Raw genomic sequence first — 26,147 nt, forward strand, 5'->3', positions numbered from 1 at the left:
TAGCTCTAGAAGGTGGAAAAGGCCAGGAAATGGATTCTCCTGTGGGGCCTCTGGAGGGTTCATGGCCCCAGTGATATCTTGATTTTGGTCCAGTGAAACTGATTTTGGACTTCTGACTCAAGGACTCCAGACCTCTGGCATGTTGTTTTAAGCCACTGAGATCGTGGTGGGTTGTTACAGCAGTCTCAGGAACTACTGCTCCAGGGATGTGACTCACAGGGTTGTTGTTGGATTAGATGGGGTAAAAATGCAGGGAAAGGCCTTGGCACCAACCAGGGATTTACTGAATGCTCAATAAAGGGAGCCCTACAACTAAGATCCAGGGGCCTGGCCTCTTGGCTATTTGACATCTTCCACCCCCCGAATCACACCCTCGCCATCCAAAGACACCACCAACCTGAATTGCCACATCTGAAAAATTATCTCCTGTTTCTTGGAAGATATCTCCTAGTCGGAAAATAGGACACTGTGGATTCTGAGTCTTGTGAAAGGTACAGGTGATGTTTACACCTGGCAAGATGTTTCTCCTGCATGCAACAAGAAACAAACAAACAAACGTATTTTTGAAAACTGAGACCCGTCTCTTTCATGGCAATGAGCCAGTTGGTAGCTGGGTTCCATGAAGGGCCCCGGGGATCCTCAGCCCCTGGGATTCACACCCTTGTGTAGTCCCCTCCCATCCTGTGCTGGGTTGGTCTGTGACCACTAGCATGTGGCAGAAGTGATGGTGTGTCACTTCCAAGCTTAAGTCATAAAAGCCTGTGACTTCCATCTTGTTTACTGTATTGTTGGCTTGCTGTCTGTCCCTCTCGGATCACTTGCCCTGGGGGAAGCCAGACACCATTCCTAAAGGACACTCAGGCAGTCCAAGGGGTGGTCCATATGGTGAGGAACTGAACCTCCTGCTGACAACTAGGTGAGTGAGCTTGGAAGAGGATTCTAGCCCCAGTCAAGCCAGAGATGACTGCAGTCCCCACTGACAGCCTGACTGCAACCTGAGAGACCCTGAATCAGAACCATCCAGCGAAGTCATTCCCACATTCCTTACCCACAGAAACTGTATGAGATAATAAACATGGGCTGTTAAGCTTCTAAATTTTGGCTAATGCATTACACAGCAGTAGATAGCTAACGGCTAGACATTCCGGGCACTTACGTGGTGTAGTTGTGGCCAGGGAAGTCAATGTTATTCTTGATGAGCACAGTGAAGTTTTCGGCACTGTTCAAGAGTGCGGGCCTGAGAGAGAGATTCGAAAAGGGGATCAGTGGGGCAGTGGGACCACAGGCTTCTGGTTTCTAGCTCGGGTCATTGCAATGAGGGAAGAGAAATGTAGTCTAGTGGCAAAACCTTCCTAAAAATCTAAAAAAGAGTAAGAATTTCTCTCTTCCTGAGACCCCATGGCATTTACTATAACCCTTCTCACACTCTGATGTAATTAATTGTATGTTTAGGTGTGTGTGGTGATGTGCTGGTAAATGTTTAACATTTCTTTCCCCCAGTGGGGAAGAAAAGCTCTGATATGTAGCATTTACTGATTACTGTGGTATATGTACTCCCACCATGGCTGATCTCAAGCCATTAGTGGGTATCACTGAACTTGGAGTTGGGAAGGGATGAGCATAATTGGCTCAGAGTCAGTATAAGCCAGCTCCAGCACACCTCTGTTTGTGTCTTTCCCAATAGACTTGGATTTTTCTTATCTTGGCATCCCGGCCTTTAGCACAGGGCCACACATATAGTCAGCTCTATTAGTTATAGGTTGATAAGCTCTGAGGAGCATAAATTCTCCATGAGTTAGAGGAGCCCAAATCCTAGACTTTAGGAAGGTCCACCGACAACCCATAGATTCATTCATTTGACAAATATTTATTCTGCCGGGCATGGGGCTAGGCATTGGGAATATAGTGATGAACAAGGCAGTCAAGGTTTTTGTCCTTATGTAGTTGACAGTCTGCTAAAGATGGAGAGAATTGGCTGTGGATAAAGAGATACAGCTGGTACCTTATTGTTGGCAGGCCTGAGTAGGTGGCAGATATATATAATGGGAGTACACCAGAAAAGGATGGAGGTATTTGGAAGGGGGCACCAAGATGATCTACTTTTTATTCCAAAATTGCCAGAGCCCAGCTTTGCCTCTATTTAGGATATAACTGTAGAGAACACTATAGTTTTTGCCTGCCCAGCATCCATTCCCCCTCTGTTAGAACCACCTCAGTTTTCTCCCTTTGGGATAGCCAGGTCTCTTCCACTCTCAGCCCAGAGGGTTGGGTGGGGAGGAGTCCATCTCCTGCCCATCCTTACAGCTCCCAGGATGGGCAAGTGACCCAGAGCTGGCTAAACAGAATAACCCAATCCTCTTGGCTATAGTGATTGGTTCATAGATTGTTATATGACTTAGGCCAATGAAAACATTCTAGGGTTTTTGTAGGAAATACTGGAAAAAGAAAAACTAATTTTTCTTTAGGATTGCTAGTAGTAAAGACAGTGTAAACCCGGAGTTCCCTGGACCACAGTGTGAGGAAAACCAAAATGGAAGAAAGAATAACTGGGCTGGGGGTGGGGGGTGGGTTGAAAAAGACAGAAAGAAAAAGAATCTTAATGACATCATTTTTATTTGAAGGCTGGATCAAACCTTTCCTGAAACTAGTACTTCTGGACTCCTCATTTACAGGAATTAAAAAAAATAATAACATTGTCTTTTTTCCTGAAGCCAGTTTAAGTTGTATTTCTGACATTTGCATAAAATATCTTATTTATAACAAATGCCTATGACATGCCAGACTGTTTACCTTTAGAACATCCTAAATGCTTCCTGGGCAACATTCTAAGAATAAGAGGACTTGAAACTTGAAGGATCAAAGTCCTTTATTCCTCTCTTATGACACGCTTAACTTTCTGCCTTGAATTATAGTTCTCTGTGCACATGTCTTACCTCTGATTAGCCTGCAAGAGGCTTGGGACCTGCTCGCTATCTGGGTCTGCTTGTATTTTTAGCACAGCCTCTTGTGCATAGTTACATGTAAAATTAATATCTAATACTTCCTATGTGGTATCGGATGTGTTGACTGAATGATTAAATGAATCATTTTAGTAATCCCTTTGGATAAAATATGAGGAAACTGAAGTTCAGGGGGTTGCTTGCCCAAGGTCATGTAGAATTGCAGTCCAAGGACCTACACATTGGAGATGCCCAGTATTTATCTGATGAATAAGTTAGCAACTGAAAACTACAGGTAATCAAGAGGACTCTTTCCTTCAACCAGGGACTACTTGAGTGTTAGCCGATAGCTCACTCAAGCCTGGGCAATTCTTTCCATGAAAAAGAAACTTCTCTGACCTAGGAATAAACCTGGGTGGTACCATTAATGATTGAGGGCTGACCCTGCCGAGTGCTTCCCACCCTGTCATGGGAAACCTTTGCCTGGACCTTCTAAAAAGTCAGCTTGGGGCAATCTTCTCTTTGCCCCAAAGATGCTGATGGTGTGGTTTTGAGTCACATTCATCTAGAGCTGTGTTCTCCCGTATAGTATCCCCTAGGCATGTGTGGCTATTAAAGTTGAATTTAAATTAAAAATTCAGTTGCTCAGTTGTAGTAGCCACATTTTAAAGTGCCCAATGGCCAATGTACCTAGTGGCTACCATATTGGACAGTGCAGGTACAGAACATTTTCATCATTGCAGAAAGTTCCATTGGACAGTGCTGGTCTAGAACCATCACACTTCTAGGGGGAGATCATTTTTGGGTGTGTGTCTATGCGCACGTGTGTGTGTGCACGCATGTGCGCATGTGTGCATTATTCAGCACTTACTATAAACTAGGCATGGGGCTCACTTTGCTTGTGAGGTACACGTATCATCTCATTTAATTCTCACAACAGCCCGCGAGGTGGGGCCAACTATTATCCTCATTTTACAAATAAGGAAAATGAAGCTCAGAGAGGTTAAGCCGCTTGCTCAAGGTCACACAGTGAGGAAGTGTTAGAGTCAGAATTTGAATCCAGGTCTCTCTATTCTTCTGCTGAAATGTACCAATCCCTGTGATTTCTGAGATTTAACATCAAGTTCTGCTTTCTGGGCCTGACATTGTGTATTAAAGAGAAGAATCAATATAGGGGATCAACAAATCTGTATGTCACTGTGACCACTAATTTAAGAAAACTTCTCTTCTCTCCCTCCCTCGCTCCCTCTTTTCCCCTCCTTCCTCTCCCCTTCCTTTCCCTTCCCCTTTCTTCCTTTTTCCTTTCCTCACTCCCTTCCTGCCACCTTCCCATCCTTAATCGCTCAGTATGGACACCAACCAGTCAGAATGGGACCTGCTGTAGTGCTAGAGGAGGGCTCCAGAGACGCTCTGTAAGGTGCTGGGACAGCCAGGGGCCCAGGGGCACCCAAGGGTGTTCAGGGTAGTAGTTATATACCAGCCCGTATAGAATTATTGCAATATTTTAACAATTAGCATGGCCTTCTCAGAGACCACTGGTGTGCCGGGGACGGAGGGGGAGAGAGGGAGGACTTTTCAGGACTTTTCATCTGCTCACTGGTCAGGGCCATCCCATCTCCGCGCCCCCCCCCCCCCGCAGCTCACCGGGGGGCCTCTTCCACCTCCTCGATGGGACACCAGGCGGAGACTTCACAGGTCTTCAGCCTCTCTTTATACACTACACACCTTCCGGTTTGGATCCCTGGTGGGAGGGTGTGGGTGGGGTCAAGGGGCCAGAGAAGCACAGGTGTGAAAACGGTGGTTGCGTCATGAACTCAACCCAAGCAAGAGACTATTTATTTATGCTTTTCAACCCAAGCACTTTCAGCTTCCACAAAACCCCATTCGAACCACAAACTTACATAAGGCAACCCAAGCAAGGAACACATCGGATGGTAAGCTTTTTTAAAAAAAAGATTGAGAGAGAAGACAGAGAGACCATGGATGCTGTTGGTTTATTTTGGTTTCTTTGCAAGAAAAATGCTGAGAGAGGAGCTGAGCAGGGTGTGTTCTCTCGCCTGGCACACCTGGACTAGAACATGGCTTCTAAGTGGGAGGGCACTGAAGTCCCTTAGGGGTGTAGAGCATGGACCAGGAATGTGCAAAGCCACAGAATGAACATGACACATCTTCCTGGAGCGTTAGTGTCACTAACAGATTCCCGAGGGGGCAAGTTAAATAGTAAGTCATGTTTGAATGGTCTCTATACCAACTCAAACACACACGTCTTATGGTACAGAATGTAACATCCGTAGGCCTTTTTTGTGTATGTGTGTGTGTTATAACCACCGATGGTTTTATCTTTTTTGTGGTCATTTTTTTTTTTTAATTGTCACATGTGTCTTTAAGTTAAAACAAGAGATACAGAAATTCTGTAGGTTAATAGTGGTACCATCCCCAGGAGCCCTGGGGCTACAGTTCATACTCCTCAACCTTTGGGGAAATTCGAGGGGGAAAGCTCAGCATACACAGATGACACTGTGGGGCATTGATTTTCCTGTCAATGAGCGCCCTGAAGATGCTTATTCTGGGGGTTTTCAGGAGCTGTCCTCACTGGGGAATTAGATCACATTGCTAGTCAGTAGCTAATCCTCTGGGGACAGAGCAGAGGCATGGGACAGACAGGCTCTCCCACGGCCTGGTGAGGGTGGAAGAAGGCAGCTGAGAGCCAGAGGCTAAAGATTTGAACTTTAGGGCATTGTGAATGTCACCAAGATACCAGACCACCCACCCCCCAGGATCCCCGAAAAGAAACAGAACATACCTTTGCTCTGCGGGTCCATCCGTCCCTTTTTACAACCCCTGTCAGAGGAACAGATCGTCCTTCGGGTGGGAAACTGCAGGGAGAAGGACAGGATAGTGGGGAGTAAGCAATGTGTGTCTCTTAAGATACAGAAATGCAAATGCCTCTGTCCACATCAAAACTTGTACACAAATGTTCACAGCAGCACCATTCACAGTAGCCAAAAAGTAGAAACAACCCGAATATTCATCAGGACAAACAAAGCGTAGTGCATTCATACAATGGATATGATTTGGCCATAAAAAGGAAGGAAGCACCGACACCTGCTACAACACTGATGACCTTTCAAAACTTGATTCCGAGTGAAAGCAGCCAGCCCCAAAATGCCACATATCGTATGATCTCAGTGATACGAAATACCCAGAATAGGCAAATCCACAGAGACAGAAAGTAGATCAGTGCTTGCCAGAGGCTGAGGGAAGGGGGGGAATGGGGAGTGACTGCTCATGGGTACAGGACTTCTTTTTGGGGCGATGAAAATGTCCTAGAATTAGGTAGTAGGGTAGTGGTACAACACTGTGAAAATACGAAAACCCACTCATTTCTCCACTTTAAAATGGAGGACTTTATGGCATATGAGTTATATGTCAATAAAAAATAAAAATAAAACTCTAAAAAGCAGACGCCAAGGCAGCCAGGTACCACTTTCAGGGAAGGGCCCCCGGGCTGGAGAGCAGAACTGGGCAAAGCCACAAGCACGAAGGCTCAGCAGGAAATGGGAAGGAAGGGGTGCCAGCCAGCACTTTTTCCTGGCTTCAGAAAATGAGGTCAGCTAGGCCTCCGGACTGAGGACAGAAGAAGGAAAAGAGAAATGCAATGACTAGTTTAGGCCCATTTGACTTTCTGTGTTCTAGGGAGCAGGTTTAATGGCCGGTCTTAGGGGAACCAGAGCCTGACCGTAGTGTGAAAATGGCTCTGCCCATCATCTTCCTTTGACCTGTACCCCCTCCAGCAACTCTTCTCACCCGCCCGACCACTCCAGGTCCCCTCCTTACGTCAGGACATAACCCCTGCTGTTGGCCTTCTGTCTTGAGAAAGTTTGTCATCACGAAGAAGGAGTTCCCCTGCAGAGAAAGAGGAGAGGAGGCAAATGCCAGGCCTTGGAGAGCAGAGCTACTTAATCATAATAATCCAGCCTGCTCAGTGCCTGGGGGCGAACCTTCCACCTTTCTAAACTACGCTCTAGAAATCAGGTCTGGGAGAAACTTGGACTGTGCTGAGGGCTTAATATCAAAGCTGGATGTGCCACCCTGCTGAGCTAAAGGAGAGCAAAGGGACATTCAAACTGATTGAGTATTCATTTTCCATTCCAGCCTCAAAAGCAGTCTTGTCATTTTTTGGACACCATAAAATCCCATTAAATTGAAACTTAAGAGACCTGGGGAGTGGGGGTGGGGCGGTGGGGTGTTGGCTTCATCAGAACGCTGTTCAGATTATCCAGGATTTTAATTAAAGGGCAAAAGGCAGCCCACAACCCAGGAAATAGCTGGAGATCTTACTGAACCAGCTCTCCCCCCCGCCCCAGAAACAAACAGATAGTGGCCTGGGTTTTATGGTTTTGCAAAGTACCCCAGCTCCCAGAGGCTGCAAAAGTGTCCCTTTGTCCCTCCAGCCTCCCTATCTGTTCTTTGGTGTTCTCATTCCTACTTTGAGTCTCCTTTTTGACTATTCTACTTTTATTTTCTCTTCTCGCAAATGTAAGCAGTCACATAGCCTCTCCCTGTGATCCACACCCTTCCTGTCTTTGTCATCTCTTTCCTTTCCCTTGTGTAAAAATGTATCTGAGTGAGTGTTTTTTTCTAGAGACATTTTTGTTGATAAAACTCCACACAAACAATTTAGAAGGGCCAGTCCTGTCCAGGCAGGAAGTTCTTTGTCCTTCTGGATCTAGGCAGACCTTGCTGACTTGATGGCCCTGCTTCTAAAAAGCTGTGTATATATCAAGTTGTGAGTGAATCAAACCGTGCTTTAAATGCACCAGATCACACTGCTATTTTGAGAAACCCCGTAGGACTCGATAAAGCAAAGAATCATCTTTGAGCTGCTGGATTTGACCCAATTTTGCAATTTTTAGGTTTTCTCAGTTGGGATTTTCACAGAGCTTTTTAAAATAGGGCCAGTGTTTTTGTGACATGAGGCTAAGGGTCCCAGGGGAGGGAGGCAGGGCCCTGGTGGCAGTGACCAGGGAGGAGTCCTTGGGAGTTGCTGACAAGAGCTCACCTGCAAGGGGAAGGTGTAATCTGCAGTGTCAAAGACCCCAGACACCATCTTCTTCATTCCATTCTCCAATATCTCCACTTTCACCTCTGCTATTCCTTTCACCTTGGTGTGCACGGAACTGATAAGAGGCTCTTTCTTTTGGTACCGCTTGTCACTGATCAAAGCAAAGCTAAATGGCAGACACAGAAAAGCATAAGTGGTTTTCTCAACAGAGGCACAGTGTAGTGGTGTTGGATGCAGGTTCCGAAGGCTCCCTCCATTCACATGCTGGCTTTTCTGGGTGACTTTGGGCAGCCTACCTACCTGCCTTCTCTGTGACTCATTTTCCTTATCTGTAAAGTGGGAAGAATCATCGTACCTACCTCAGAGGTGGTTGTGAGGATGAAATGAGGTATGTGTGCAAACTCCTCAGCATCATATCTGGTACGCTATGAGCTCTCACCACGTGATGGAAATGATTGCCCCCAATGTCAGTCTCCAAAATTGCCTAATATAGACCCTGATTTACAGGGCAACTTCTCAAATACCAGAGTCCAGCTCCAGATTGGTCCACCTGTTTTGTCCTGGGGCTGAGCAACACATCAACGCTTAAGGATGTGTCCAGCAGGTCAGCCACCTATTTTCCAGAAACATCCACCTGGTTTATAATTAATATTGGTCATAGCAGCTGCCCTTTATCGACCACTTAGTACATGCCAAGTGCTCTTCATGCATCATCTGTTTAATCTTCACAGCAATAGGAGATGGTTACTGTTATCATCGCTTTTATAGATGAGAAAATGGGCTGAGAGGTAAAGGAAATTACCCAAGATAACACAGATCGTCAGTGGCAGAACTGAGATCCTCATTTGGTCTACCGTCTAGCCCAGAGCCAGACCTCTTAGCCCTATATGCCATAGTATGATGTAAAGTTTAAAGAAATCCAAAACAGCATTCTACATTCAAACGAATGCCTGTCCACGCGTGCTCATAGCAGCACTATTCATAATAGCCTAAAGACGGACACAGCCCACATATTCAGCAGTGGACAAATAGATAACAAAATGTGGTCTACCTGTGTGATGAAATATTATTCAGCTATAAAAAGGAATAAAGTACTGAGACATGCTATACTGTGTAGGAACCTCGAAAACATTATGCAAAGGAAAAGAAGACAAATACAAAAGGTCACATGTTGTATGATTCTATTTATGTGAAATAATCCAGAATAGGTAAATCCATAGCGACAGAGAGTTGACTGATGGGTGCCCGGGGCTGGGGAGCTAGAGTGACTATGAACGCGTGTGGTTTCCCTTTGGAGTGGTAAAAATGTTTTGGAACTAGATAGAGGTGGTGGGTGTACAACAATGTATTATTAAATGCCACTGATTTGATCACTTTACAATGGTTATTTCATGTGATATGAATCTCACCCCAATAAAAAAAGGAAAAAATGTTTTTTAGCTATAGACGTATGTTGTAGAAATATAAAAACAAACACAGAATGACAAATACCAAATTCAGCATGGTGTTTATAAGAGGAGAGGAAAGAGAGTGGGATCCAGGCGGGGTCTGCAGGGAGCTAAAACTGGATTAATAATATTTTATTTCTTAAATTGGATAGTGGTACATGGGTGTTTACTATATTTTTGTCAATATATTTTAGTATTTATATACCATTCATTAAAAGAGAAAGTTCACCAGGGGTGCCTGGCCGGCTCAGTTGGTGGAGTGTGTGCAGTTCTGGATCTTGGGGTTGTGAGTTCGAGCCCCATGTTGGGTGTAGAGATTACCCAAAAATAAAATCCTAAGGAAAATAAAAGAAAAAAGAAATCTCATCAAGAAGGACTTTGGAGCTAGAGATCCAGATTTTAGGTCCAATCAGCATATACGAGAAGGAGCTATGACATACAGTTCCATAGATAAATATAATACTTGTTCGACAGCGTATTTCAGCCTAGCATAACAATGTGAACATGGTCTGTGCAGTGTTTCCATGTCAGACATGGCGACATTCTCCCAGAATAACACTGGGTTAGTTTGGCCCACCATTTGGGAAGCTCGATTTGAATCTGTCATATTCATTTCAGGCACACAACATATTATAGATCAGCTGTAACGGAATCCAACCATCTCATAAGTCAGAAAACTTGTCTTTGTATGATAATGAACCTATTATACAAGAGCTGCATCAAAGGAAAAAAAGAGGAAAAGAGTTGATGGTATCCTGCCCTAACGACTGTCCCTAAGACTCAGACAAGCCATGTCACCTCTGGCCATTGGTGTAGTCCCTGAACAAGGGGACGGCTGCCTGGCTCTCTGATCCCTGTGAACTTTCAGCTCGAAGAAGCTACAATTCTGTGCATGCTGAAGACCAAAAATCCACTGGTCCCTCTGGCGCATGGGCAGGAAGGAGCTGGGGGCTTACTGACGCCTTGTAGGATGGGGAGAAAGAGATGGTGGGATGGAAAGCTGCTGAGCCTGGGGAGGTCGGAAGAGGACTAATGTGAGGGGAAGTGGGCACTCACAGGCAGGTCTGGCCTCAGAGGGGGGCTGCAGAGGGATGGAGAGGAGCGAAGGACAGAGAATGAGCTCAGCTGTGGAGCTCTGAGGCTTGCACACAGCACCGACTCAACAGGTGTAGATGAAGGTGCCCACCATGAAGAGGACCTGCACACTCTGAATATGAAGGGCTTTCTCTTATTGGCACCTCAGGGGGCCCCGGGCCCATGCCAGCATGGTGAGAGAGCCCTCAAAGGGCCTCAGGCCAGGAAGCACAGCTCAGCAAAGCTTGACCCTCCCTCACAGCGCCTGGACTCACTGAGTAAAGGTAACTCTAAAGTGAAAGGATGGGATCTGAAAGTGAACCACCCTCAAATCTGGGTAACTGACACTTACCTCAAGGCCAACATTTTCTTGGCGCCTAAAGGAACTGTGGGCCCTGGACACTGTCCTCTGTACCTCATGGAGAAGTTGAGCCCACAGCCTCTGCTTTCTGTATTTATAACCCCAAGAGAAGAATCCAATTATTTCCATCCCTGCCCCACTCAGCAGTGGGGTGAGGTCCGCAAGGGGCCAAGGACAGCAAGAGATGCACTGAGAAGAAAGTGGAGGGGAGCCTGCACCCCCAAGGCAAGTTAAGTACCGATTGTATTAGTTTTCCATTGCTCCTGTAACAAATTACCACAAACTTAGTGTCTTCATGCAAATTTATTCTCTTAGTTCTGGGGGTCAGATACCTAAAATTGGTCTTATGGGGCTGAAATCAAGGTGACTCCCGGAGGGCTGGAGGCTCCACGAGAGAATCTGTTCCTCACCTTTTCCAGCTTCTAGAAGCTGTCTTGGCATTCTTGGGCTCCCAGCCACGTCACTCCAACCTCAGCTCCCGTTGTCATATCTTCTTTTTCTAACTTTGACCCTCTTGCTTCCCTCTTTTGAGGACTCTTGTGATTACATTGGGGACACTCAGATAATCAAGAATAATCTCCCCATCTCAAGACCTTGAACTCAATCACATCTGCAAAGTTCCTTTTGCCCATACAGATTCATAGGTCCTGGGGATTGGGAGTGGAAATCTTTTGTGGGCCATTATTCAGCCTACCCCAATATAGTTGGCCTATTGTAGCTTTATAAGAGCTCCCCCCGCCCCCGCCGCCCCACCCAGGCTTCACCCTACCCCACCTATTCCTGAGCTAGAGTGAAGGAGTTTCAGTTCCTTGTTACCCACGGCTTAACTAAGACATCATCTTCACTTCTAATTTCCTTTGGCTATTGCATTTCTTTTCCATCAGCCAACGCTTCTGGAACACCCTTCCTTATAATGCTTCCCAAATGCTCTCTCTCATTCAAAGAACTTGTATTCTAGAATACAATACTTTCTACACATTCAACTTCAACTACACATTCAATGGAGAACAGAGTGAATCTTAATCTATTAGTTAAAGTTTATCAACTAGAGGAAATATAATAGATACATGTAAAATCCTGACCTTGAACTAAAAAACTCAGTTATGCCAGTACAAACAAGAGCCCACCCAAGGTGGCAGAAGTTTTTGTTAGAGGCCCGAAATTTTTAGATAATCCTGAGCCCATATGAACCAACATTATGTTATATCATCCAGAAGAAAACAAAACGACAAAACAAACAACTAGTGTTATCTTAAGCTTCAGTGAAAGAAGTAGAATATTTCACTCTTGGGTGGTGGTAAGCCAGTGGCCTATGGCCACATTAGGCAGCCCTGTGTTTGGGTTTTATGGGCCACATTTTTCAAGAAAACCTCTTTAATTGTTGTAAAAGTGTAAATTTCATAGAACTGCACAAAGAATATGAAGAGCTTCTAACATTCTCCCTCCCAGAGGTTACTGCTGTTGAAACAGAGTATCTTCCAGGTATCTCTTTATGCCCATACCTTGACACCCAAACATGGCCACACTCTACATGCTTTATGTAACTTGCTATTTTTACTCAATAATATATTATTAAATCTTTCCACAACAGTAGTGATAAACATTATGATAAAGATAGATCTATGATATGGAATGACTTTTAATGGCTACAGAGCATTCTAGTGTTTAGATTGGAACATATGAAACTGCTCATTTTTTAGACCAAAGGAGTAGATATTGGCAATTCCATATAGTTCAACCTAAGAGGCGAGTTGTGATAATTTGCCCCCTGTCTCTTCCTGGTGGATATTTAACTAGAAGTTTTGCTCAGTTTTTCCAATTGTAAACATTTTTTTGGTAACCCTGATACAGCTCTTACTGTGTGCCAAGCACTCTTTTAAGCATATGTTAATAATATATATTAACTCTTTCATTTCTCACCTCTCCCAAAACAACCCTGTAAGGAAGGTCCTGGTATTATCCCCACCTTGTATCTGAGCAAACTGTGGTACAGACAAAGCGAGCCTAAGTTAACATAGTGCTATGGACTGAATGTTTGTGACTCCCTAAAATTCAAATGTTGAAACCTAACCCCTAGTGTGATGGCATTAGGAGGTGAGGCCTTTGGGAAGTAATTAGGTCATGAGGGCTGAAGGGATTAATGCCCTTATAAAAGAGTTTCCAGAAACTCCTTGCCACTTCTATGTGAGGGCACAGCAAAACAATGGCTGTCTATGAACCAGGAAGTGCATACTCACCGAACACCTTATCTGCCAGCACCTTGATCTTAGAATTCCCAGCCTCCAGAACTGTGAAAAGCACATTTCTGTTGTTTATAAGCCACTCCATCTGTGGTATTTTGTTATAGTGGCCCCAACAGACTAAGACACAGAGTAGCAACACTGGCCCCACAGCTTATGCTCTTTTGGATGCTATTATAAATGCAATTATTTTCTTAATTTCCTTTTTTAATTCCCTCTTGCTGGTGTACAGAAACACAACTGATTTTTATGTGTTGATCTTGTATCTCAAAACTTAATGAATTGGTTTATTAACTTTAATTGCTTTTTGTGACTTCTTTTGGATTCTCCATATATAGGATCATATTATCTGAGTGGTGTTTTACTTCTTCCTTTCCAATTTGGATGGCTTGTATTTCTTTTTCTTGCCTAATTGCTCTGGCTAGAACTTCCATTACAATGTTGAATAGCAGCAGTGAAAACAGGCATCCTTGTCTTGTTCTTGATTTTCGGGGGGTAAACATTCAGTCTTTCACCATGGAGGCTCAGCCTGTTTTCTTCAGCACTATGCTTCATTGCCTCTCCTCCCTCTCTCATGTCGCCAGGCATGTACTTGCAAAAGAATCTTTTCACACCAAAGATAAATTTCACACCCTAAGATAAATTTCTGGGTTAAGGGATGTATACATCTCATATTTCAATTCATTTTGCCAAACCACAAAAAGTTGAGCCATTTCATGCTTCCACCAGCAAAGCAAGAGTGCATGCACCACTTTTAAGAGAGCCTTGACAAAACAAGAGTGTGGTTGTGTGGGCTTGGCTGAGATAGTAAAGGAAAAATGCAGTAGCAGGTTACAACCATTTGAAGAGTGTCAACTACAAGAGAGATCACAGGGCAGAACTCTGACTAAAGGGTAGAATACAGGGAGACTGATTTGGGCTCAGTGTAAGGAAGAAATGTCTAATGGTTAGTCCCAGAAAAGAATAAGCTTTCTTTGTGGCTGCTAGTTGGTGACAGACGATGATGATGATGGTGGTGGTGGTGGTGATTTTCATTTATCTCATCATCTCCCTTTCTCTGATCTCCTTTTCATCTACATTCCGACATCATTTCCCACCTTAAAAATAAACCCTCTCCTGACCCCACATTCTTCTCCTACCACCACCACTCAGTGCCTCTCTTCTCCTTTGTAGCCAAGTCCCTTGAAAGAGTGAGTCACCACATCCCTTTCTGCATCTCCATTCACTCCTCCGCCCACTCCAGTCTGGCTCCCTCTCCACCACTTCTCTAAAGCCTCTCTTGCCAAGTAAACAGCAACGTCATCCTTGCTACATCTGATAGACATACTACAGATCTGATCTTCATAAAACTCTCAGCAGCATTTGACCCCGATGACCATGCAACCCCTTTCCCTTCTTCCCTTAGCTTCCTGGAATCCACATTCTCCTGACTTTCTTTGGATCTTCATGGCCACCCATCTGAGAATCCTTCAGGAACTTCTGTGCTCCCCATCACTTAAATGTTAGCATTCTTCAGGGGTCTGTTCTAAGCCCTCCTTGCCTTCTCATTTACATCTGTGCTTTCTGGTCAATTGTAGCTACTTCCATGGTTCTAGTTACCGTCTATACGCTGGTGATATAAAAAGCTCTATCTCTAGTTCCAGATTCACCTATCTATCTACTAAGCATCTAAATTTGTATGTCCCATATACATGACAAACTCAGTGCCTTCAGTTCTGAACTCATCTTCCACCCCAGATGGGCTCCTCCCCATTCCTATCCCAATAAGTTCTCCCACCACACATCAGTTGCCCAATCCAGAAACATTCCATAGCATCCCTTCCCTCATTACCCCTCAACCATTCAGTTGTCAAACCTTGTTTTATCTTCCTAATGCTATTCATCTACTTCTCTCCTCTACCACTGTCAGTCCAGGTCACCATCACCTCTCACCTGGACCACCCAGTAGCCTCCTGAATGGTCTCCCTGCCTCCATTTGTGCTCCTGTCTCCTCCATATTCTATGTGATTTAGTAGTAAAAGTCTGGGCTCTGGAGTGAGAAGCTTGGGTTCAGTCTTGGCTCTACCACTTACTAGCTACATGGCCGTGTGTTAAGTTACTTAATTTCTCTGGGTCATTGTTTCTTTTTCTGTAATAAGGAGATGTTAGTATTATACTGGGCAGGGTATCTGGTTCTAAACAGAATCCGCTCTGTTGAGTTTGAGAAGAAATATTGTCTAGAAAAGGCAAATCTATATGGTTGAAATTTTTCATAATGAAATGTTGGTGGCAGGGTGGGGAAGACTCTCCGTGCTTTCTCAGTGTCCTCAGGATGAAGTTCAAGGCTGTTCATAATATGATCCTTGCTGGGCTTCTCCAGTCCCACCTTTGCCTCCCCTTCTTGGCATCTTGCACGTCAGCCAGCTGATGCGTGCTGCTCTGTGAATAATCCATCGTTCCTCTTTTCAGCACTGTGTTAAAAACCCAGGAGGGCTGGGAGGTTCCTGCCCTGGGTGGGAGGCTGGGCTGGAGTGGTGGTGCCTAGAAGCCCGTGCGTGTGTGAGAACTGGTCCACAGAGAAACCTCGGTTTCCAAGGTGAAATGAGAAAACCAGGACAACCAGGCAAGCTCTCCATAAAGCTAAATTTATTCATTTGAAACGACCATTTCAGTAGACTGTGTGCCTCCAGCTTTCTTAATGTTTTAGTGTAGACATTAATGGAGGGATGCCGATAGATGGTAGTAGTTGTTTGCTTGCTTGACATGGCTGACAATGCTGTTGGTCGACAAGTTTGCTGCCCCTCAGTCTTCCTCCTGTCAGTAAAGGCATCCTCATCCACCTGGGAACCCCGAGTCATCTTCCCCCTCCTAGCAAATCTGTCAGTTCTGCCTCCAAAACTTATCCCTGTTTTGCCCACTTCTGCCCACCTGTGCTATCCTGTTATCATCCGGTTCACCGCCTCTCTCATCTGGGCGATGTTGGCGCCCCTCTCACTGCCCTCCTCACATCACTCTTGCCCCCTATCATCTGCTTCTGCACAAAGGCCCGAGAGCACTTTTAGAAACAGGAATCAAATGGTTGCAATCCCCTCTGTAAACCCTGTCAGCGGCTTCCCATGGCCCTGAGGAACAAATTCCAACTCTTCCCGTGGTCTGGCCCTTGCCTACCTCTCTGCCCTTAGCCCCTGCTCCTCCCTCCTCTCTCACCAGCTTCTGGAACATGCTGTCCTTCGGGCTGCTCCTCTTTTTTGCTTTCAGATATGTGCATTCGCTGTTCTTTCGGTCCCTTGAATCAGGTAGCTGGATTCTCCTCTTCCTAGAAGCAGTCTCCTCCTGAAGTGGGTTTTCTCTGGACCCCCATCTCTATCACATCACCCAGGAGTTCAGGGTAGGATGAGAATGTGGCAAATCTCTTCATGTTTCTGTTGCCCTCAAGTGGCAGGAGCCATAGGGGGGCCATGCCTGGGTTGGATTTGCCCCTCCCCGGCCTCTGGTGTCCCCTCCCATCTCTGTGGTGGACTCACTTCCACTCAGTTGGGGAAAAGGCCCAATCTCACAGGGAGGTGTGTGGCAACCCTCCCATGAAACAGGCAGCCAGCCAGGAATTACATTTAACAGCCACAAACCAGCACAAAGCACCATCTCCATGGTGCTTTCTGTTAGCCTGAGTAGAGGTTGACTGGGTAAGGGAGAAGAAGCAGTTTGAGTGGAGTTTGTTCTCCTGTTTTTCTCTCAATCTTCCCTACTCTTCTGTATGCACTGGAAAATCTTCTGAGAGGGCTGGTCTCCAAGGAGGAGGGAAATCTTCCCAAGAAAATGAAAATATCTTTTACTTCTCTGCTTAAAATCCTCCTACAGCTTCTCAACTCACTCAGAATAAAATCCAGAGAACTCAGAGTGGCCTCCAAGGCCCTGAATGATCTGCCCTTCCTCCCCCACCAGTGTTATCTCTCCAGTTCATGCCCTTTCTCTCATTCACTAACTTGTTTCCTCTGCTCCAGCCATACTGACCTTGCTTTTCCTTGAACGCCCTATCAAGTCTCTACCTCAGGGCCTTTGTACTTGCTGTTCCCTTCACCAGAAATACTCTTCTCCTAGATACTTCATGTCTTGTTCCCTCCCTTCATGCAGAGCTCAGCCCAAATATCTCTATCCCACACGCACTCACATTTGCCCATTATCATTCTCTGTTCTTTGCTTTATTACTCTTCATAGCATTTATCACCATCAGATATTTTATTATGTCTTTTTTTGCTTTTTTTGTATCATATCTCTCTCCTCCACTGGCATATAACCCCATGAGTTGTAGGAACTTTGTTTCACTCACTGTTATAATCTCTAGAGCCATGAACAGTGCCTGACTTATAGTATATAGTCTAAAATTTATTTGGGAGAATGAATGAACAATAGAAAAGGGTAAGCTTATGGGATCCTCATTTCAGCCTCCCTCCCTGTCCTGCACTTGCCCAGGCCAACCCAGAAAGACAAAGTTCGTGGTGAAGAAGGAAGAAGCATTGATTGGCCAGGGATTGAGGAGGCCTAGTACTCAGGCTTTCACAGTCTGCCCGGTTACCCTTCAGTAGTGTGCTTTCTGGGTTAAGAGCATTGGATTGGTTTTGGATTTGAATCCTTTTTGAAAAACACTTTCTACCTGGATGATTTTTTAGAAATTAACTCCATCTTTCATAGCTTTTCTTTCCTTATCTGTGCAATAATGAAAAGAACACTTACATCCCAGCTTACCAATTGAGATGATATAAGTAAAGCCAACTGTATAAGGAAGTTATTTTTATTGTCATTCAGGTTTTTTCAGTTAGTTTTCCTGGGAGTATAATCATCATTATCCCATTCTTCCCACCTCATTGAGACCAGAGGACAAAACATAATCATGGATTGGAAAACCCTGTGGAATTCTAGGAGCTGATTCTTGGAGGAAATCTCTGTTGAGAATACCAAGGGCCCTGCCCTGGCAATAACCTGGAGCAGAGTCTCCACAGCCCAGGTGTAGGGCTGAAACAAGCCAAGGACAGAGCAGTAGACTTCAGAAGTCTCTGGAATTTCTGGCTTTTGGAAAGACCCTGTAATGGATGTTTTTCCTTTGCCCCACCCCCCCTTTCTTTTCCCATTTCTTCCAGCAACAGTATTCTTCTTTCCTAAGGTAAAGTCACTGGATGTGGTTCAGATTGGGCTCCTTGAGCCCTGCACCCTGTCCCTACTTCCTGCCACAGGAGTGAGCACATGACTCAGGATTGGCCAATCAGGGGACACCATGCCCCCAGCCACGAGGATTGGTTCAGAAGTGGGTATGTAATTCAAGCTCTACCAACCAGAGACTTTACTGGGACTTTCATGCCACAGCTATCAGAAAAGGCTTGCCTGTTCCTCTGGAGTTACTGATGATATGAGTGTGGCATCTTGCTACATAGAGAGCCTATTCAAGAACAAAGCCAAATAGAGCCATGATGTGGGGGAGAGAGACCCAACCCAATGACATAGTTTGAGCTTTTATAACCATCCATGTCTGAGGGCAGCTCCATCTCTTCCACTGTGTGGCTTGGTGCCTAACTTGAGTTAGGTCTCTGTCACTTACTATCCAAACAATTCTGACCAGCACAGGCCTATTCAGCATCCTGTAACCCTGGAAGCTGGAACCACTCTACCCTGCATATAGCTGCAGCCCCTGCCTTTGAGTCCTATCTGAACTTTGAGGGACTATGAGAAGCTAACCAGCCTCTTGTCTTATTTCTTTTAGTGACAGCCCCTTCCTTGTACCCCAGTCTCAATAACTGAAGCCCTGTCTTACTTCATTGTCCTGGCTCTTTGCCTTTGCAACCCTAGTATGGACAGGCTCTGAACCGAGGACTCCATGGCTAGAACCCTCCACCTGCTGCTACATATCTTGAATATTACCTGAGCCTGTCTGGACTTCCAACCTGTGGTCCATACCAGTCCTATTTGGTGCAAACTACCACACCTAATCCCTGTGCACCATGGGTCTACCCTTTTTACAAATGGCCAAGTTGCAGTTTTATCAACTTGAGGCCTCACAGTACAACTTAAGGCAGCATTTCCCAAGCTGTGGTCTATGGGACTCCATTCAGTGGGATGTAAATAGATATTCCATTAACACAGAGGGAAAAAACAAACCTGGCAATAGTTTTTCGTTAACTTTATCTTTTAAAATATAAAAAAAATGGAGTAGCATTTTACATAGGGGTCACCTTCTAAAGTCAGTGCTTCAGGTAAAAATCATGTCTTGTCAATGCCGCCTTTGGTAAAACCTTCAGTTGTCCACAAGGCGCAGCAAACAGACCTTCTACCTTCCAACAAGTCCATCAGAGCCTATTTTTTTCCTCCAGTTCTGGAACAAGTTGCTGTTTTTCCAGTTTTGCTCCAGGTGAAGATGAAAGAGGTGGTTTATTTTAGGGGGCATGTAGGGTGGAGAGTATGTATCTAGATTCACAGGTAGGGTGGTAAGATGGTCACTCCATCGAAAGCATTGGGAACAGACTGACAAGGACCCCCAACTTAGATACCCCATCTCATGCCTGGTCTGGGGCACACATTTGCTCGGTCATTGCCCTGTTGAAACTGTGCTCTCTCCAGGCTCCCATGGAACATGCATTACTGGATTTGAGGGAGTTAAATGCATGGAAGATAAGATTCCACCATATGAGAGAAAAATATTTATCATTACAAGGTGCTCTCATAATAATCTGTTCTTATATATAAGAATCTGCTTTTAAGAAATTGTGTGCCAAGAATATCAGGAAATCACGTCACCTGTTACATTGGAATTGTGACGCATGATCTATATACTGGTACATAAAGGCGCATTTACTAACTATGCTCTTCATCATCAGTTCTATGATATCTGGCTCAAGTAACGTGTCTTATTTTAGAATTTAATATATGTGTTTATTATTTAGTGTTTGTCGTAAACATATGAATCAAATTGTGATAATCCTAATAATATTATTAAGAAGAAGAATTAACACTTGGTGAGGGCTTGCCATACACCAGGTATTTTTCAAGCAACTTTGTGTTTAATAACTCATTTAATCCTTACAACAACCTTTGTCCCCATTTTACAGACGAGGAAACCAAGGCTCAAAGTGGTGAAGGATTATTGAATTCACATTTCCAGATCTCAAATCCCAGGCATGGACATGGTTACTTTGACAGTCAAAGGAGAGAATGTATATGAAAGTGTCTGTTATATTAAAAAAGATTATTTTTTTATTCTTTTTTTTAATTCAAGTATCATTAACATAGTGTTATATTAGTTTCAGGTGTAGGATATGATTCAACAATTCTATACATTTCTCAGTGCTCATCAAGATAAGTGTACTCTTAATCTCTTTTATCTATTTCACCCATCCCCCCCACCCACCTCCCCTTTGGCAGCCACCAGTTTGTTCTCTGTATTTAAGAGTCTGGTTTTTTTGTTTGCATCCATTTTTTTCTTCATTCATTTGTTTTGTTTCTTAAATTCCACATATGAGTGAAATCATATGGTATTTGTCTTTCTCTGACTGACTTATTTCACTTAGCATTATACCCTCTAGGTTCATCCATGGTGTCGCAAATGACAAGATTTCAGTCTTTTTTTATGACTGAGCAATATTCCATTGTATATATACTATATCTTCTTTATCCATCTCTCTATCAGTGGGCACTTGGGTTGCTTCCATATCTTGGCTGTTGTAAATAATGCTGCAATAAACATAGGGATGCATGTATCTTTTCCAAGTAGTATTTTCATTTTCTTTGGGTAAATACCCAAAGAATAATCTTTTTGACTTAAAAGTCAAAAAGATTATTCTTTAAGATAGCTGCTATTTGTGGAGCTCTTACCCTATGCCAGACATCAAGAAGTGTTTGCCATGCCTTTTCCTGTTTAATTATGACAACTCTACGAACAGATGCAGAAAGGTTAAGTGACCTGGCCAAGGAAACTTAGCCAGGATTATCAAATAGGTTGCTCTAAACTTAGCCAGTAAACTACCCTGTCTGACCTTAGAGATGCAAGTTTTCACCATCATCATCATCATCACAAAGAGCAATGGGGCATTAGCCATTAAGGAACTATTTGTGAATCAAAACCACAATGAGAACTACTCACTAGGATGCCCATAATCCAAAAAAACAGACAAGAGAAAGTGTTTGGTAAGCTTGTGGAGAAATTGGAACATACATTGCTGGTGGGAATATGAAATGGTGTAGCCATTCCGAAAATGGGTCATTCCTTAAAATGTCAAAAATAAAGTTACTGATGGGCGCCTGGGTGGCTCAGTTGGTTAAGCGACTGCCTTCGGCTCAGGTCATGATCCTGGAGTCCCTGGATCGAGTCCCGCATCGGGCTCCCTGCTCGGCAGGGAGTCTGCTTCTCCCTCTGACTCTCCCCCCTCTCATGTACTCTCTCTCATTCTCTCTCTCTCAAATAAATAAATAAAATCTTTAAAAAAAAAATAAAGTGGGCGCCTGGGTGGCTCAGTCGTTAAGCGTCTGCCTTCGGCTCAGGTCATGATCCCAGGGTCCTGGGATCGAGTCCCACATCGGGTTCCCTCCTCGGTGGGAAGCCTGCTCTCCCTCTCCCACTCCCGCTGCTTGTGTTCCTGCTCTCGCTATCTCTGTCTCTGTCAAATAAATAAATAAAATCTTTAAAAAAAAAAAAGTAAAAAAAAATAAAGTTACTGAATGATCTTTCAGTTTCACTTGTAGGTACAATACCCAAGGAAACTGCAAACATGTTCATGCAAACATGCATACACCCATATTCATAACAGCATTATCCATTATCCATAATAGCCCCAAACTGGAAACAACCCAAATGTCCACCCCCTCCCAAAAAAAAGTCTATCCAGACAATGGAATATTACTTGGCCATACAGAGGAATGAAGTAGAGATACATGTTTCAACATGGATGCACCTTGCAAACATGATGCAGAGTGGAAGAAACCAGACCCAAAGGACTACATAGTGCATGATTCCATTTCTATGACATGTCCAGAATAGGCAAATCCCAGAGACAGAGAGTAGACCCACTGGTCACCAGAGCTATGGGGGATCAGAAGGATTGGGAGTGATGGCTCAGGGCTGTGGAGTTTCTTTCTGAGGTGATGAAAATGTTCTAGAATTGATTGTGGTGATGGTTGCACAACTTTGAATACTAAAACCCACTAAATTGTACATTTGATTTTTTTTTAAAGATTTATTTATTTATTTATTTGAGAAAGAGTGCACTCGCGAGCAGGGCGAGGGGCAAAGGGAGAGGGAGAATCTCAAGCAGATTCCACGCTGAGCGCGGAGCTGACATGGAGCTTAATCCCCCAACCCTGAGATCATGACCTGAGCCAAAATCAAGAGTTGGATGCTTAACCGACTGAGCCATCCAGGTGCCCCTAAATTGTACACTTCAAATGAGTGAGTTGTATAGTGTGTGAATTATATCTCAATAAGCTGTTAAGAAACAAAAATGAAAAAGAGCAAGAGGGGGCCTTCCTGACACTAGAGAGGACCTAAAGTTACCTTGACGAGTCTGATCCTATTCCTCCCCTAAGCGGTGATGATTCAGACAGATTCCAGGGTTATTACCAGGTGTGCTCTGAATCCTTGCCTCCTCCCACGGAATCCAGGGTGTTGCCCTGTTTCTACTTTCCGCAGGCATGCCCCACTCAGCTCACCCTGGCAGGCCTGGGGTAGAACCCAAAGTGTCGCTTTGCCTCTTGTGGCTTCTTTCTGCAGCAGACTGGCACTGTTTCCCCCCGCCTGCAGCTGCATCCCCCCAACACCCCTCCCGCCCGCCCCGGCACCTCCAGCCCCAGCTTGCTACGAGGAAAAAAGTCTCAGATTTAAAACCACATGGAATTCAGGATAAGCACCAGAAGCTGTAACTTGGGGACTTTTGTGCTGTCAACTACTGCAGACATTTGGGGTTCTCCCCACACCCCACTTACCCGATGTAGGAAAAGACCAGCACATGGAAGACCCACTTAATGGTGCCGTAATTCATGCTCTGGATCTGGAGGACTTTGTTTGTCTCATACTGGAAAACATCTTTCCAGCTGCAACAGGCTGACATGGTGAGAGGCTCACTCTCCGTTAGGGTCTCGACCAGGGCTCAACCCTCCCAGAACAATCACAACACAGGAAAATGAAACTGATTCTTAGCAGGAGCCTTTATGTTTGAGTTCCTCCAGTGAGGGCACAGTGGGGGCGGGCCCTGGCAGCTAACCCAGATGTGGCTGGGGATAAACAAGAGAAGGGAAGTCCTACAGGCCTGGCTGGCAGATGACCCTGCTCCAGCCTGCCTCCCCCAGACGCCTGCACAAAGATGGTGTTCAAAGGAAGGGCATTTTTAGCATTCTCCCTTATCCCCTTTTTCCTTTCACTTTTTTGGACTCCTTTCAGTTGGGGGAAAGGGGCAGCCCTTCAAATGTCAGGAGACCCAGTGCTTCCATTGTGCCTTAATAAAGGGCCTAGATCTTTCTATTGCCTCAAGGCCCACTCAGAGACTGACTGATTCATTTCTACAACACTTTGTTCAGCCCCAGATGTCTGTGAACGCCGGGTGAATGAAGGTCTCCCTCTGCTCCCTCTCCACACTTCCTCCACAGCACTCTGGTCTGTAGATGGTGGGGGGAATCAGAATTGCTGGGAGGGGAGGAAGACTTTACTTCTATGCTGGATATTTCCTGCATGACCCTTGAGATCCGTTGAGATCTGCTCTCTGCCCTGCCCCTAGAGTTACAACCCTGACCTAGCCCAGTCAGCCTGACTGTCAGAAACAAACTTGCCATTCAGCAAAATGAGGTTTACTGACTCATTCAGTGAGAAAGAGCTCATGCCAGAGAAGCTACCACCATCATCAAAGGGACAGAGTTATCATAGGATTATGGGTGATGGTGAGTCTAGATTAAATTTAAATGAAAGCAGATTTTGATAGGCTCAAAACAAAGCAGGTTTGTATAAAATGGTCAATCTCAGATCTGGATTGCAAAGTGGACCCAGGGCTCTGCTTCCTTGAAAGTAATAAAGCTAAGACAGGTGTTGAATGTTGTGCCTAGAAACCTTTTATCTGAAGCTCTGCACCAAAGGTGCAAATTGAGGCCGCTTCTCTGTGGCAAGGTGACTTAGATCCTCCAGGCAAAAGTGGAATATTTCATTCTTACTGATGCATTTTCCAATAGCAAATTTTCTGATAACCTATGATTTTAGAGTACCTTACCTCCTGGCTCTTGGTTCAGGACACTGGAGAGCAGAAGGAAGGTGAGATTGAATGTAAATTTTCTTGGCCCTTCTCATAAGCGCACATGGCAGGGCTCCTGATCTTTCTGCTGAACGCATACACTGATCCCTCATGCCCTTCCCTCTGCTTCCTCAGCCCTCTGTCTACTATTTCTCTTACCACCACTTTATGGATACTGTTCTTAATAAGCTTACCACTGAGTTCTCAGTTGCCATATTTAGTGATATGTTTTATTCCTTATTCTATTTAAACTTTTGGACCAACACCATGTACCACTCCCTACCTCTTGAGCAATTTCTTCCATTGATTTCCATGACTCCCCTGAGCCCCTTCTTCTAGTTTCTCATCCTTTTTTTTTTTTTTAAGATTTTATTTATTTGAGAGAGAGAGATAGGGCGTGCATGCGACAGAGAGCATGAGTCGGGGGGGAGGGCAGAGAGAGAAGCAGGTTCCCCACTGAGCAGGGAGCCCGATGGTGGGGGGGGGTGCTGGATCCCAGGACCCCAGGATCATGACCTGAGCTGAAGGTAGACACTTAACCGACTGAGCCACCCAGGCGCCCCTAGTTTCTCATCTTTACCTCTATGACTCTTTGTCTTATCTTTCTGTGACTCTTCTCCTTTTATGTGTCAGTTCCTGCAAATTCTGTCTCAGTATTTTTTATATTTCTCAGTCCTGATAAGACAGGTTATGTTGCAATAACAAACAGCTCCCAAATCTCATGGCTTAAAAACAATGTCCTTTTATTTCTCATCCACAATAAATATTCACCATGGATCGATCACCCAGGAGGCTCTGCTCATCGTAGTCACTCAGAAAACAAAACTAATGGAACAGCCACTATCTTGAACTCTTGAATGAGAAATCTGGCAGGTCTTACAGTGGCATTTAAATCCTCTGACCTTGTGCTCGCTTCAGCAGCACATATATTAAATCCTCTGACCTTGGGGCACCTAGCTCAGTTGGTTAAGCTTTCAACTCTTGGTTTCAGTTCAGGTCATGATCTCAAGGTCCTGGGATAGAGCCCCGGGTGGGGCTCTGTGCTCAGCCAGAGTCTGATGGAGATTTTATCCCTCTCTCTCTTCCTCTGTCTCTCCCCCCACCCCTCACGTGCACACGCACACACTTGTGTGCTCTCTCTCTTTAAAATAAATAAATAGGGGTGCCTGGGTGCCTCAGTCGTTAAGCGCCTGCCTTCAGCTCAGGTCATGATCCCAGGGTCCTGGGATCGAGCCCCGCATCGGGCTCCCTGCTAGGCTGGAAGCCTGCTTCTCCTGCTCCCCCTGCTTGTGTTCCTGCTCTTGCTATCTCTCTCTGTGTGCCAAATAAATAAATAAAATCTTAAAAAATAAATAAATCTTTAAAAAAAAACCACTCTGACCTAGAAATGATGCACTCCCTTTAGCCCCTAACTCATTTGTCAACACTAGTCACTTGACCCCATCTAACTACCAGGGAACCAGGAAATGGCAGTCTCACCATATATCCCCTTCTGTGCCCAGAAACAGAAGAAGCAGACATATTTGGTAAATAGCAGTAATAACTTCTGCATCTTCTCTCTGGGAAATTTCACCCACACACATTCTTTTAAGAATCACCAAATGCTAAAAGAAAAGGGGATGGAAAGAGGGGTACATGTGTATATCATGTGTTTAACTATGCATGGAATATAGCTGGAAATAGGCCTACTACATAATTTGGGGGCCCAGTGCAAAATGAAAATGTGGGGTCCCTTATTCAAGATTAAGAATTTCAAGATGGCGGGCGCCTGGGTGGCTCAGTTGGTTAA

At 44.7% G+C, this 26,147-nt stretch overlaps 2 protein-coding genes across 5 annotated transcripts in view; one reads left to right on the top strand and one right to left on the bottom strand.

Annotated features, from left to right (window-relative positions):
• The window catches only part of P2RX7 (purinergic receptor P2X 7), a 43,932-nt gene extending 20,643 nt beyond the window's left edge, over nucleotides 1-23,289 (bottom strand). Inside the window, exons 1-7 of the mRNA XM_035016972.1 lie at nucleotides 23,067-23,289; nucleotides 8,002-8,170; nucleotides 6,777-6,845; nucleotides 5,743-5,815; nucleotides 4,584-4,680; nucleotides 1,157-1,237; nucleotides 398-527 (exon numbers count right to left, since the gene is read on the bottom strand). Coding sequence (XP_034872863.1) covers nucleotides 398-527; nucleotides 1,157-1,237; nucleotides 4,584-4,680; nucleotides 5,743-5,815; nucleotides 6,777-6,845; nucleotides 8,002-8,170; nucleotides 23,067-23,191 — 744 coding nt within the window. The 5' untranslated portion in view covers nucleotides 23,192-23,289. The remainder of the gene's footprint in view (nucleotides 1-397; nucleotides 528-1,156; nucleotides 1,238-4,583; nucleotides 4,681-5,742; nucleotides 5,816-6,776; nucleotides 6,846-8,001; nucleotides 8,171-23,066) is intronic.
• IFT81 (intraflagellar transport 81) overlaps nucleotides 1-26,147 on the top strand; it is a 181,884-nt gene that overhangs the window by 43,670 nt on the left and 112,067 nt on the right. The window lies entirely within an intron of this gene.

The sequence above is a fragment of the Mirounga leonina genome, unplaced genomic scaffold (genome assembly GCF_011800145.1).
Source record: "Mirounga leonina isolate KUSES-001 unplaced genomic scaffold, KU_Mleo_1.0 Mir_171, whole genome shotgun sequence".
Lineage (NCBI taxonomy): Eukaryota > Metazoa > Chordata > Mammalia > Carnivora > Phocidae > Mirounga > Mirounga leonina.